This window comes from Schistocerca piceifrons, chromosome 4, assembly GCF_021461385.2.
Source record: "Schistocerca piceifrons isolate TAMUIC-IGC-003096 chromosome 4, iqSchPice1.1, whole genome shotgun sequence".
NCBI classification, from domain to species: domain Eukaryota; kingdom Metazoa; phylum Arthropoda; class Insecta; order Orthoptera; family Acrididae; genus Schistocerca; species Schistocerca piceifrons.
This window is the reverse complement of record NC_060141.1, coordinates 721,514,647-721,529,702: the sequence shown is the minus strand read 5'-3', so window position 1 is coordinate 721,529,702 and position 15,056 is coordinate 721,514,647. Positions and strand designations below refer to the sequence as shown.

The window sequence follows — 15,056 nt, the reverse complement described above, 5'->3', positions numbered from 1 at the left end:
ATATTTATAATGACATTATACATTATGAGACCAAGACACTGCTGTAGTCAATTATATCATATTGCAAAGGCCTGTTTCGGCTTGATTGCCATCTTCTGGTTATCTATGCAAAATTTCAGATTTTGAAGTAGACAGTTTAATGTATTATGGAATAGAATTACACTTTGCAACATACATATGGTGGTCTTGATATTCGTATAATATCGCTGTCATATTTGCTGTCACTATTGTATAAGTTTGCTCCTTTGGTTTTAGTAGAGTTATAGTAGTGTTAAACTTTAGCTGGAGCAGTTATTTCTGAAGCTTTTGAATTATGATAGCTTATTTTATAACGACTTTACTTGACAGCTATACTGATAGTTGAGTCAGCAATGTTATACAGTTACAGGCTGTTTGTTTCCATAGTATTCGGTAGGCCATATCTTCGTTCTTACCAGCTGTATTATATTGCTTATATGATTCGTGTTTATTTGGTTCTATGCTCATATGTAATTTAATCCAACTGTTTTTTGTTAACTGGTTATGCCAGATAGTGATGTAGTGAGTGAGGTTTATGACAATTTCCCAATTTTATTTTATTCTCAAATGTATGTGCTTCAGTGGTTATTTTGAATTTCATGGTTGACATGATCTGTCAGATGTTTGCAGATTTTTTTTCTATTCATCTCATGTTTGGGCAGACAATTTCAATAAAATTTTCTATAGAATGTTTGTGTTTCAAATCAGTCTCTTCATTTAGAATTTCTTGAGGGTAACTTTGTGTTTGTGAATATGCTTCGATCTCTTCAAGATTATACTCACACACACAAAATTACCCTCAAGAAATGAACAGATCACTCTGAAGTGTTCAATCAATGCCTGCTTGAATATGTTTCGATCTCTTCAAGAATATATTCACACACACAAAATTACCCTCAAGAAATGAACAGATCGCTCTGAAGCATTCAATCAATGCCTGCTTGCAGTCAATGTCTGTAATTCCTTTGTGTTGGTAAACAATGTTTTTCAAAACATACCTGCTACTGCTTTGATTTGTTTCGAAGTGCAGAAGGAGGGTATAGACCAGTTAGCACAAATTATTACAGATTGATGGGAGGCAATGAATGCGAGAATCCCAGTTCACGGGTTCGCTTGTAATGATTCTAGTCTACAGCTTTTGGAAAGTTTTGATTGTTGATTAAGCAGATTGCACTCATTAAATGTAAAGGGTTCATCATTTTCATGATAAACACAAAAAGCTTTGTACCATGCTAATGGAGTTCTTCTTTGTATTACTCAATTATGTTATAATAATTACAAAATTCGGTATTTTCTGACTCGAAAGTTTCAGACTGAAACTTGTGGAGCAAGATTTGGATTGTACAGACAACTATCTGGAGCAAATTATCACATCTCATTACTCACATTTTACAATCCGAAAGATATAATAATAATGACTCATGTTAAAATTTTACTTGATTTATGATCTTCACATTATGGAAGCATTTCTCTCAACTACCACAGTTTGGATGATGATTTTGGAATTGTGTTGATTTTTCTAGTAGACCCAGAATTTGAAGCTTCATTTGTCCAAGTAACGAACAAAAATGATAAACTAAAAACAATCCTGTTTTTGTTTATATTTATGGGAATGTCACACAAAAGACTTTACGAAAAAGGTTTTGTGAAACATGTGCAGCTGCAGTACTAAAGTCAAGTGAAGCCCTCATTTAGATATTCTTAATAAGAGTTACTTTACTCTTTCATCCTCAACAATTATGCTACCTGACTTGGAGTGTTGTTTGTGTATTGATATTAGAGTCCTATGAATCACACTTTTTAAAAATTTGTAACTGAAAGCAGGTTCTACAGTTCATTTTGAAAAGTATAGTTTTGTCAGACATCAATTTAAACTTCTTTCTTCATATGTGTTTGTGTGGTGATGCTTTAACTGACATATATGAAGATATGACCAATACAGTTTCTAATAATTATACAAAACAAAAGAATGATAACGTACAGTCAAGAAAAGTAGCAAATAAAGCGCGAGGAAGCTTGATGTATTCCAAAGAAAATAAAAATTCTGTTACACAGTTGGGTTTTATTTGTGCTGAAACTCTGTATCCAAGTAATTTCATGGTTTGCTTTTGTGTATCTGATTCTGATTTGAAAGTGTGGTACAAGAAAAGCATGAAGTTTATACTAATTTCAAACCACACTATATGAAATTTTTCCTATCACAAAGCTTTCAATGCAGTTACTTAAAGGACAGTTGAATTCATATGACTCCTTTTCCTTTATTCCCTAAGTTGTGAGCCTATGTTTTGAGTAACTGCAATTGCATTGACAGACACCAGGAAACCTGTCAAAATAACTCATCAAAGGTATGCTGCTTTTTTTCATCATCAAAATACAAATGTTACTGCTTTCTCCAGTAAATACTGAGGAAGGTTTCATTGAAATTATTATGAATAAAACAACTGGGTAATGAAGTTAAAATCCACTTGATGCTTATTTAATTTAATACATAACAGCAAGTTATTGTCATCTTTTGCATTTATTGGCGTGGAAAACTTATTTTTTAACATGTAAGTACATACTGATCATGCCATCCTATACAGCTGCCCAATATTTTGTTTTTATGTGTAATAAGTTTTCTGTCTTAAAATTCCACTTTTGGACATTTAAATTGGAAGAGTAATAGTTATTTATTCATGCACAGTTCTGTTAATCATAGGATTGCAATAATTAATGTGCTTCCCACTCCTCCTACCATATAATTGACTTCTGCACCATGTTCTGTTTTCGTGTATTACAATTTATGACAATTATTAAAACTGCATTCACAGCTATTTAAATCAGAATAATACAAGTGATTTGTTCTGGTGTCCATTCTGGAAAACTGGCTGCATATTTGACAACTGTCCAACATTGCCACATAGAAGACTCCGACTTGAATGAAATTGGCTGTTATAGCACTGATGTAGTTGATAACATTCCACAAAACAAACAAACAAAGATCTTGCCCTTCATTTATGCCCCTTCTGCAGCAAAAGTCATAATTAAAATAAACTGGTGTATTATCCCATATTTAGAAAAGCCATACAACAAATGAGCCAAAACTCTCAAACCTTGCAACATTAAAACTTCATTTTATCTAAGAGGTATCACAATTCAAATCCTAGTCAGTAACATGGATAAAAAAGATTTATTAAGTAACAGTGGTGTTTACAATCAATCACCTGCACTGACTGTAACAAATTGTACAAGGGTTATTGCAAAAGTTGTGGCAAAAATTTTTGTCTCAAAAATGGTAACAAATTAAAAATTTCTGAAATATGCAAATGAGAGGTTAGTTCATATGTATACATTACATACAGAGAGACAGATGAACACACATGCTGCCATAAAGATATGGCACAAGAAAAAAGATGAAACAAATTTTGTCATTTCAAATGTGTTTTCTACATCTACATCTACATGATTACTCTGCAATTCACATTTAAGTGCTTGGCAGAGGGTTCATCGTACCACAATCATACTATCTCTCTACCATTCCACTCCCGAACAGTGCGCGGGAAAAACAAACACCTAAACCTTTCTGTTCGAGCTCTGATTTCTATTATTTTATTTTGATGATCATTCCTACTTATGTTGGTTGGGCTCAACAAAATATTTTCGCATTCTGAAGAGAAAGTTGGTGACTGAAATTGCGTAAATAGATCTCGCCGCAAATAAAAACGTCTTTGCTTTAATGACTTCCATTCCCAACTCGCGTATCATATCTGCCACACTCTCTCCCCTATTACGTGATAATACAAAATGAGCTGCCCTTTTTTGCACCCTTTTGATGTCCTCCGTCAATCCCACCTGGTAAGGATTCCACACCGCGCAGCAATATTCTAACAGAGGACGAACGAGTGTAGTGTAAGCTGTCTCTTTAGTGGACTTGTTGCATCTTCTAAGTGTCCTGCCAATGAAATGCAACCTTTGGCTCACCTTCCCCACAATATTATCTATGTGGTCTTTCCAACTGAAGTTGTTCATAATTTTAACACCCAGGTACTTAGTTGAATTGACAGCCTTGAGAATTGTACTATTTATCGAGTAATCGAATTCCAACGGTTTTCTTTTGGAACTCATGCGGATCACCTCACACTTTTCGTTGTTTAGCGTCAACTGCCACCTGCCACACCATACAGCAATCTTTTCTAAATTGCTTTGCAACTGATACTGGTCTTCGGATGACCTTACTAGACGGTAAATTACAGCATCATCTGCGAACAACCTAAGAGAACTGCTCAGATTGTCACCCAGGTCATTTATATAGATCAGGAATAGCAGAGGTCCCAGGACGCTTCCCTGGGGAACACCTGATATCACTTCAGTTTTACTCGATGATTTGCCGTCTATTACTATGAACTGCGACCTTCCTGACAGAAAATCATGAATCCAGTCGCACAACTGAGACGATACCCCATAGGCCCGCAGATTGATTAGAAGTCGCTTGTGAGGAACAGTGTCAAAAGCTTTCCGGAAATCTAGAAATACGGAATCAACTTGAGATCCCCTGTCGATAGCAGCCATTACTTCGTGCGGATAAAGAGCTAGCTGCATTGCACAAGAACGATGTTTTCTGAAACCATGCTGATTACGTATCAATAGATTGTTCCCTTCGAGGTGATTCATAATGTTTGATTACAGTAAATGCTCCAAAACCCTACTGCAAACCGACATCAATGATATAGGTCTGTAGTTCGATGGATTACTCCTACTACCCTTCTTAAACACTGGTGCGACCTGCGCAATTTTCCAATCTGTAGGTACAGATCTATCGGTGAGCGAGCAGTTGTATATGATTGCTAAGTAGGGAGCTATTGTATCAGCGTAATCTGAAAGGAACCTAATCGGTATACAATCTGGACCTGAAGACTTGCCCGTATCAAGCGATTTGAGTTGCTTCGCAACCCCTAAGGTATCTACTTCTAAGAAACTCATGCTAGCAGCTGTTCGTGTTTCAAATTCTGGAATATTCCATTCGTCTTCTCTGGTGAAGGAATTTTGGAAAACTGCGTTCAATAACTCCACTTTAGTGGCAAAGTCATCGGTAACAGTACCATCGGCACTGCGCAGCGAAGGTGTTGACTGCATCTTGCCGCTTGTGTACTTTACATACAACCAGAATTTCTTCGGATTTTCTACCAAATTTTGAGACAATGTTTCATTGTGGAACCTATTAAAGGCATCTCACATTGAAGGCCGTGCCAAATTTCGCGCATCTGTAAATTTTAGCCAATCTTCGGGATTTCGCGTTCTTCTGAACTTCGCGTGCTTTTTCCGTTGCCTCTGCAACAGTGTTTGGACCCGTTTTGTGTACCATGGGAGATCAGTTCCATATCTTACCAATTTATGAGTTATGAATCTCTCAATTGCTGTTGCTACTATATCTTTGAATTTGAGCCACATCTCGTCTACATTTGCATAGTCACTTCGGAAGGAATGGAGATTGTCTCTTAGGAAGGCTTCTAGTGACGCTTAATCCGCTTTTTTAAATAAAATTATTTTGCGTTTGTTTCTGGTGGATTTGGAAGAAAAGGTATTGAGCCTAGCTACAACGACCTTGTGATCACTAATCCCTGCATCAGTCATGATAATCTCTATTAGCTCTAGATTGTTTGTGGCTAAAAGGTCAAGTGTGTTTTCGCAACCATTTACAATTCGCATGGGTTCGTGGACTAACTGCTCAAAATAATTTTCGGAGAAAGCATTTAGGACAATCTTGGAAGATGTTTTCTGCCTACCACTGGTTTTGAACAAGTATTTTTGCCAACATATCGAGGGAAGGTTGAAGTCCCCACCAACTATAACCGTATGAGCGGGGTATTTATTTGTTACGAGACTCAAATTTTCTCTGAACTGTTCAGCAACTATATCATCGGAGTTTGGGGGTCGGTAGAAGGAGCCAATTATTAACTTAGTTCGGCTGTTAAGTATAACCTCCACCCATACCAATTCGCACGGACTATCTACTTCGACTTCACTACAAGATAAACCACTACTGACAGACACAAATACTCCACCACCAATTGTGCCTAATCTATCTTTCCTGAACACCGTCTGAGACTTCGTAAAAATTTCTGCAGAACTTATTTCAGGCTTTAGCCAGCTTTCTGTACCTATAACGATTTCAGCTTCTGTGCTTTCTATTAGCGCTTGAGGCTCAGGGATTTTCCCAGCACAACTACAACAATTTACAACTACAATTCTGACTGTTCCTTGATCCAAGCACGTCCTGTATTTGCCATGCACCCTTTGAGATTGCAGCCCACCCTGTACTTTCCCGAGGCCTTCTAACCTAAAAAAACTGCCCAGTCCATGCCACAACAACAATGCACAATGGTAATTACACACCATGCACATTCCATGGTATCAGGAGTCTCCCCAAAGAATCTACAGTAACGTGACACGACGCTGGATGGCTGTCCTTTCCAGGAGAACAAAACGTGAAGAGAGGCCAGAGTGTGAGGTGAACAGCCATTCAGGATCAATGTTGCTCGACTTGAATAGTGCTCTTATGTAAAGATTGCAGTTCAACGTGGAAGAAATGCGTGACTGTTCTGCAAGGAGCTTGTGAAAGGAGTAGGAACTGTTGCTCTACCATGACCCTCATATATTAATCAAACTAGCAGGGTTGCAGCAGCTTGAATGAATGAGCAAAAACACAGCTGGAGGTTATGTATGTCAAATTCCACATTTTCTGAGCATGTACTGAAGGAAGGTTACAGATACAGTGCCCACACTGAAGTACTACATATAGCCAAAAAATAAAAAAAAACTTAGTCCGTCACAAGCATTTGGAGTAAATATGCATATACCTCAAAACCTCCACCTGGTTCTCAAAGATCAGTTACATCTAAACACATCCCTACTTTTAAGCTTAAAATCTTCCAGTTACTCAGTTACATATTCTCAGACCCCAGTCCCAATGATCACATTCCTATCCACAAATCTGGATCACAACAGAACTGTGTTATACATTACTTTGTTTTCCTCACAATCTTTAGTATGGTATGGGAGGATTATGTACCACACTTAATAAAATCCATATTGTAAATTGTAATTTAATGTGTAATTTAAAATGCTTGATGCATAACAAGAGTGATGAGCACACTATTTGAAATTTCATACCTAATGCCATGACCAAAGATTCTGTGTGTGCTGAAAGTATCTTTGTTTATAATGTTTGCTTTTCTACACACTGGTGTCACAGCCTAACACATACAGTCACAAAACTCAGTGCTGTGAAAGTTGTCTCTGTCAGACAGTTGAAGACACAATAATGACCCTAACAGCAAGAAAGCCATTCAGTACTTATCAACATACACGTCATAAAATTAATGTCTCTTTGTTTTTCTACTTAATTTACTAAATCTTTATTGTATTTTTGCACCTCTAATGTTTGTAGAATCTCAAGAGATCTGAGTGAATGTAATAAATGACACAAACTACAATTTCTTCATGAAGAAATGCTCTCAAAATTGCATATGTTTGCAATTTATCCCACTGAAGATGAGAGAATTTGTAAGAAGCATGTCTTTCTGTTGCTGAGTGTTCTTAAAGTTGGCACTTTCTTTGACATGTAACAATTTTGCACGAAGTCTGAAGATTTGCACTACACTTGACTTGCTAATTGATGAATATTTGTTTGATATAATTACTTCTTTGGATGACAACAAATATGTAAAAATTCTGAAATTTGTGACTCTGATGCAGCAACAATTGTGGAATTGGTTTCCTTTGAGAGAGGACAAAATTTTCTCTTCTGTCATTTTATTACCACACCTGTATGATAGTATTCTCTTCAGTGAGGGTTGTGGTGGCTTATCTTGTACTGCATTCAATAGCAGTTTCGTATTTTATGCATCCATAACCTGATTTGTTTTGAAGTGTAATGCACAAAACTTCATGTTTTTGGGTAGATATATGTTCTCTTCCAGCAATTCGTCATGTCTTCTGCTATTTACTATCTAGTTCTTGTTATTAAAAAGGAATGTTATCCTTCAGTAAATGTCTGTATGTCACAAGAAAACTGTAGCTAAACATTCCTGTATTTGCTGTTTCATATCTCCTGTGGTCCTTAGGAAACTTGTGTAATGATAAATTTGTGTCTTCTTTTTGTTACTGTTACAATTTATTGCACTACATACACTCACTCTCGTACAAACCATGTTACAAATCAATGAAAATGATACTATTCACTTTCATTGGATATTACAGTTAACCATGTAGCTTAATGACCACATGATGCACTGCTGTCATAGCATATTAAAAAAATGGACGGAAGAATCATGACTGTCTGTATTAGACTGTGCTAGTGTCACTTGTGGACACTAGTCAATTATTTACCAACAATGGGCCAAAAAGTCAAAAACTAGTTCAAAATCAACAAATATAAGGGATCAGAAATACAAAAATAATGCCATGTGAAAGTAATGCCTACAAAATTTAAATACCTACATAATCAAACCAAATGCTTTGGATAAGGAAACCAAATTAACAAGTGCAAGAAAATAGAAGTGGCTTTTCAATTAACAGAAAACCTGTATAATAAGAAATCTGTTTCCCTAAATGTAAGCCTCTGGCACTACAACACTGTCTTTAGACCAGAATGTCTTTATGCTGTAGAATGGCTTTCGTTAAATACAGCCAAACAATTGGGTGAAGTAGAAAAGAAAGAAAGGAAAAGAATCAGGAAAATCTTGGAACCAACATATGACAATGGGAAATGGAAATTAAGAAGTAATAATGAAACTGTGGAAAGTTTGGGATGGAATATCAACAGTACTCTAAAAAAGATATATTGTTGCTCACAGTAAAGATTACAAGTTGAGCTGCAGACAGGCACGATGAAAAAACTGTTACACATTTGAGCTTTCTGCCGAAGATGTCTTCAGAAAGAAAAACACACACACATTCACCCAAGCAAGCATACCTCAAGCACACATTTTCGAATGGCAGCAGCAATCTGGAACTTTGAAGGAGGAGGGATGGCAGTGCATGGGGTGGTGGTCATAGGGGGAGGGCAGGGGATCAGTGCTACCTGGCGGAGCATGCAGGGGCTAGACGGTGGCATGGTGGCAGGATGAAGGTACTAGCTACATTGTTTGGATGCTTTGTGCTTTGATGGAAAGAGGGAGAGGGAATGGGGGGTTGGGGTGGGAGGAGGGAGCAGAAAAGTGGAAAATGCCAATGGTTGCATTGGCAGAGAGTGGTGCACAAGGACAGTGAGGAGACTTGAATTGAAAAGAGGTGATTGGACAGAGGGGGAAGTAACTATTGGGTGGAGGGTATGGGGACCATAGATTGAGGTTGGGATGGTTTCAAGAGCGGAGAATGTGTTGTAAGGATAACTCCCATCTGCACAATTCAGAAAAGCTGGTGGTGGATGGGAGGGGTCCTGATGGCCCAGGTTGTGAAGCAACATAAAGCAAGTTATGTTCAGCTGCATGTTGTGCCACAGAATGGTTTATTTTGCTCTAGGCCATAGCTTGGCAGTGATCATTCATCCTTGTGGACAGTTGGTTGGTAGTCATACTAATATAAAAAGTGGCGTGATGACTGTAGCAGAGCTAGTATATAACATGGCTGCTTTCAAAAGTGGTCTGGCATCTGATAGAGCAGGATAAGCCTGTGACAGGGTTGGAACAGGAAGTGCTAGATGGGTGGATTAGGCAAGACTTGCACCTGGGTCTTTCACAGGGATAAGATGCCTGTGGGAAAGGGTTGGGATTAGGCATGGCATAGGGATGGACTAGGATGTTGTGGAGATTGGGTGGGCAATGGAACACAATGTTAGGAGGGGCAGGAAGAATCTTTGGTAGGATATCCCTCATTGCAGGACACAATGATAGATCATCAAAGCCCTGACAGAGGATGTAATCCAGTTGTTCCAATCAGAAATGATACTGGGTGACAAAGGGGGCAATCCTTTGCTGATTCTTGGTGGTGGTTGGATGATTGGGTGTAACTGGCGATATGGCATGAGAAATCTGTGTGCAGACTAGCCCTGGGGAATAGTGCCTGTCTGTGAGGGCCATTGTGTCTCACAAAGGCCTCACAGACTGGCACTATTCTCCAGGGCTAGTCCACACACAGATTTCCCTTCAGTTTACTGGGCGAGGGAATTCTCGTCAGTGCAGAAACGTTGTCCCCAGGAGACCAGTCTGCATGGGAGGGATTTTTTGGTTTGGAAGTCATGGCAGCTGTGGTCAAGAGCACAGTGGACCACCCTGAACACAACATGCTAGATTTCAGTGGCTGCTTCACAGCACAGGTCATCTTGGTCCTCCCTTCCACCACAGGCTTTTCAGAAGTGTGCAGATGCGAGTTATCCTTATAACACATTATCCACTCCCAAAATCATCCCAGCCTCAACCTATAGTCTTTTCCCCTTCTCTGCTCTCCTCCATTTCTGTCCCCCCCCCCCCCTTCCCCACTTCCTACTACAGCCTCCAAACGCTACACCAGGCAGCCTTGTCCAGCTACCATCAAGTCCCTGTGCACTCTGCCATGCAGCACTGACTTTTGCCCCACATCCCTCCCCTTCCCCACCCCATTCCAGATTGCTGTTTCTGTGGCGCATTCTAGCCAGAGTGGACGGAGATAGTGATCAAATGTGCACAAGGTGTGCATGCTTATGTGAACATGTGTTTATCTTCCTAACTGAAGAAGGTTTTGGCTGAAAGCTCAAATGTGTAACAGCCTTTTCGTCATGCCTGTCTGCAGCTCAACGTGTCATCTTTATGGTGAAAAGCGATATATCCTTTTCATACTGTTGAACTAATAAATATGAAAAGTACAGATTGCTAATCACCATATAGTGGAGATGTTGGTCATGGACAGGCACATCAAAAAGACTACTGAACAAGTAAGCTTTCAGTCACAAGGCATTCTTCTGAAATAAACAACATACACATTCATGTAAACCCAGTTTACACATACTTGACTGCTGTCTCTTATTTCCGGGGCAGCCAGAGACAGCAGTCATGTGTGTGGGAACTGTGTTTGCGTGAATGTGTGTGCATGCATGTTGTCCATTTAAGAAGGAGGTCTTCTGGCCTAAAGCTTATGTATTTAGTAGTCTTTTTGTTGTGCCTATCAGCAACTCAGCATCTCCGCTATATAGGTTAGTAGCAATCTATCCTTTTCCTATAATGTAATTATTCCAAAGGAGATGTGAGAACTACAGAGGAATCACCCTGCTATGCCACTGTGGAAAAATCTATGAAAAGATCCTGGAGAAGAGAATAAGAAGCAGTATCGAAAGTAGACTGCAAGAGGAGCAGTATGGTTTCAGACCGGGAAGATCCACAACGGACCTCATACTTGCGGTAAGGCAACTGCAGGAAAGGCACTATGAGTACGGGAAGGACTTAATCATGGCCTCTTTAGATATTGAGAAGGCGTATGACAGTATCTATAGGGACAATCTCTGGGATGTGCTGAACGCGAAAGGGATAGATGAAGAGATAACACGAAAAGTCAGAAAAATGTATGAGGGAAGTGAGAGTTGTGTGAAAGTGGGGAGGGAACGTACTGCATGGTTCAAGCTGGAAAATGGGCTGCGACAGGGAAATGCACTTTCGCCTTTATTGTTTATTATTGTTATGGATGAAATCCTACAGCAAGTATCAGATGCAATTGGAGATCATAAAATGAAAGCAATGCTTTTTGCCGATGACCTGATGTTATGGGGAAATTGCGAGAAGGAGGTGCAAGAGCAGTTAGATGTATGGGAGGCAACGGTAGCACAATATGGGATGCATTTCTCTGCAAAGAAAAGTGAAATAATTGTCACAACAAGGAAGAAGAATAGGCCAAATGTGGATATAACTTGTGGAGGGGAAAAACTACAAGTGGTAGAGAACTTCAAGTACCTGGAAAGCATGATTGAAAGTAAGGGGGGAAACGCAATGGAAATAAATGAAAGGTGCAGAAAAGCAGGGCAGTTCTACAAATGCATTAGGGGGCTTATTTGGAGCAAGGAGGTGCCACAGAAATCCAAGGGAATTATATACCGAACCTACTTTGTCCCCATATTGGCATACGGAAGTGAGACATGGGTAATGCACAAAAGCGACAAAAGTAGAATACAGGCTAGTGAAATGAAGTTCCAGAGGAGCAGGTTGAGTGTAACAAGACAAGACAGATTGCGAAATGTGTACGTGAGGGAAAGACTAAAGGAGGAACCAGTACAGGGCAGGATAGAAAAATCAAGACTGCAGTGGTATGGACACATGAAGAGAATGGATGAGGGAAGAATTCCAAAGAGGATGTTTGATCTGCAACTGGAGGGGAAGAGGCCCAGAGGAAGACCAAGAGATAGATGGGTGAAGGGAGTGAAGGAATGTGTGACGAGAAGAGGAGAGAACTGGACAAAGGTGGAAGAGGGGGAATGGTGGAAAGACAGAACACGATGGAGAGGCTTGTGTTCCCGACAGACCCAGCCAGTGGCTGGAAACTGTCCAAGATGATGATGATGTAATTATTCCAACATGGACTTTCCATTGTTTGAACTAATAATTAAGCTTATGAAAGAATAGAACCAATATTAGGCACAATGAGGAAAAGAAGAGTTGTATTCTATGGACACCTAAAAAGGATAGATAAAAAAATGATTAACAAAAATAGTTTTTAACTTTTTTGACAGAAATGCAAAAACATCAATGGTGTGAATCAAAGAAGTTAAAGCAGACTTGAGGGAAATGGGAATAATGGTGAAAGAAATAGGAGAAAAGTTCAGGGCCAAAGTAAAATGTTTCAAGGGCTTTCAGGAGGGGGAAAAAAGATTGACAGGCACAGTATGGATGGGGGGACACAAATCAGAAAGAACAAAAAAAAACCACTGGAATGAAAGGAGAAAAGAAAGAAGACGTAAGTTATATCATACGGTTCTCATTGGGTCAAACCAATAGTAAAAATAATAAAGATAATAAGAATAGTAACAGTAATAACAATAAAAATAATAAGCAGAAACAGTTTCCAGACACTGGTCAATTCTGTTTCATACACAAGCCTCTCCATTTTCCTCTACCCTCCCTCTACTGCTCTGCCACTATCCTCTTCCAGTCCTATCCATTTCTCCAAATACTCTCTTCCATTACTTTTATCCAACTATCCTTTGGTACTCCTCATGGGCTTTCACCTTGGAGCCTCAATCCATGCACATTCCTTGGTATCGTATAACATGTCTGTACCACTTACACTTCACGAGTCCGTCCTCTTGTATAAGGAAACTTCCTTTGCCTTCTCCTTGAGCTCTTCAATTTTTATTTCGTTCATTAATATTACTCCCACTTGTGTTTCTACAAAATTTAGGTTCATGTGCCTGTATCTTACTTAGGTCCCTCATTTACAAGAACATTGAGGCCTTATGTTCAGCCTGACCTGAAAAATCAACCACAAGTTTAGATAAAAAGACCTGTATCTTCTACAAGCTACTATACCTTTTCACGAGAACCTTGACATGACTGCAACAGCTGCAACAAATCTGGCAGGATGGGAACAAGTGCTCCTGCCTGGAAGCCTCCAATAGCACCAAGTGCTTCACACAGCAGCACACGGTGGAGATCTGCAATCCAAAACAATGGCAACTGAAATGTGCTGTTGTGGCACAAAATGTAGTATTGGCTACCACTATCTCGCTCTCATGGATTCCTATCCTTTCTCAGTTTATTAATTCTCACTTTGTAAAAGAACAAACGTATTACAGAATCAAATAATTGCTGTGCAGAACCTTATCAGCTGGTACACTATTCTGGTAGGAGTTATGGCTTCATAAAGTATGAAGTTTCTTGAATGTTTCTTTTATTATTTTCAAAGTTTTGCTGAAGAGATGGAATGGCATAATTTACCAAGCACACAGAGGCAAAGCAGTCATTTCATCACCCAGCAGTTCTATCATTTCAAATGTTCTTTTAAAAGATGAAGTCATTCAGTAATTAAACAAGCAGTTGTACAATAAAAATGGTTCATTAAGTCAACATTGCTTTTTCTCTGTTTTTCCATGTAATCCCAACTAATTTCTATACACTTTTGCCATCTTCTTATGAGTCTCTCAGTAAAAATTTTGTACCTCAATCTCAAAGCAAGTTTTGTACTTTTTTCTTTGCAGTTTTGTTGACAATGAACTTGATGTCATGCAAAGCTTCTTTCACTGGATGAAACAGATAAAAGTGTAAAGGGGTAAGCCATGGCTGAAATAAGGATAACGTAGGATCTCCCAACCTATCTTGTCAATTGTTTCCAGTGACAGTTGTGTTTTACAAAGTCAACTGTTAGGCAGAAAATAGCACAGTCATTGTTGTAATGCAGAAACAGAGCAACTTATCTGATTCCCAAATGGGCATGGTCATTGGCTTTCAGGCTAAGTGAAGAAGCATTAGTGAAATGACTAAGTTTGTAAACTGTTCTTGTGCCATTGTGGTTAAAGTATACTGTGCATGGCAAAATAGCGCTATCCAAAACCGTTAAAGAGGCAGTCGAGATGCTCCACGGGTCACAGACGACAGGAGTGAATGATGGCTGCAAAGATGAACCAAAGGGCTACCAACAGTCTCCCCCCAATGGCCATTCAGCAAATGTTGCTGTGTATGGGCCTCCACAGCACGCTCCTGGTTCATGCACAAATGCTGACTGCTTTCACAGGCAATGAAGGCTGCAATTTGCATGCCAATACTGCAACTGGACATTGCTGAATGGTGACAAGTGGCCTTTCCAGAGTAATCATGTTTTATCTCCATCAGACAGATGGCCGTTGGTGTGTATGGCATGAACTGCCCGAAAGAAAACACCCTTCAACAATCATCTACCAGCAGAACAACGCAATGTATCACAAAGATCACAGTGTACGAGGGTGGTTCAAAGAGCACCAGGTTGAGTTTACCTTATTCCCCAGGCCACCAAACTCTCCACATTTAAAACCAATTAAGAATCTACGAGATCGCCTCGACTGGGCTGTATGTGCCAACGATCCTCCACCGAGAAACGTGGCACAGCCTGCCACGACACTGCCTCCA

At 39.3% G+C, this 15,056-nt stretch overlaps 1 protein-coding gene across 1 annotated transcript in view; it reads right to left on the bottom strand.

Annotated features, from left to right (window-relative positions):
- LOC124795422 (integrator complex subunit 7) overlaps positions 1–15,056 on the bottom strand; it is a 171,097-nt gene that overhangs the window by 68,177 nt on the left and 87,864 nt on the right. Inside the window, 1 exon segment of the mRNA XM_047259451.1 lies at positions 13,485–13,609. Within this exon segment, the coding sequence (XP_047115407.1) occupies positions 13,485–13,609 (125 nt within the window).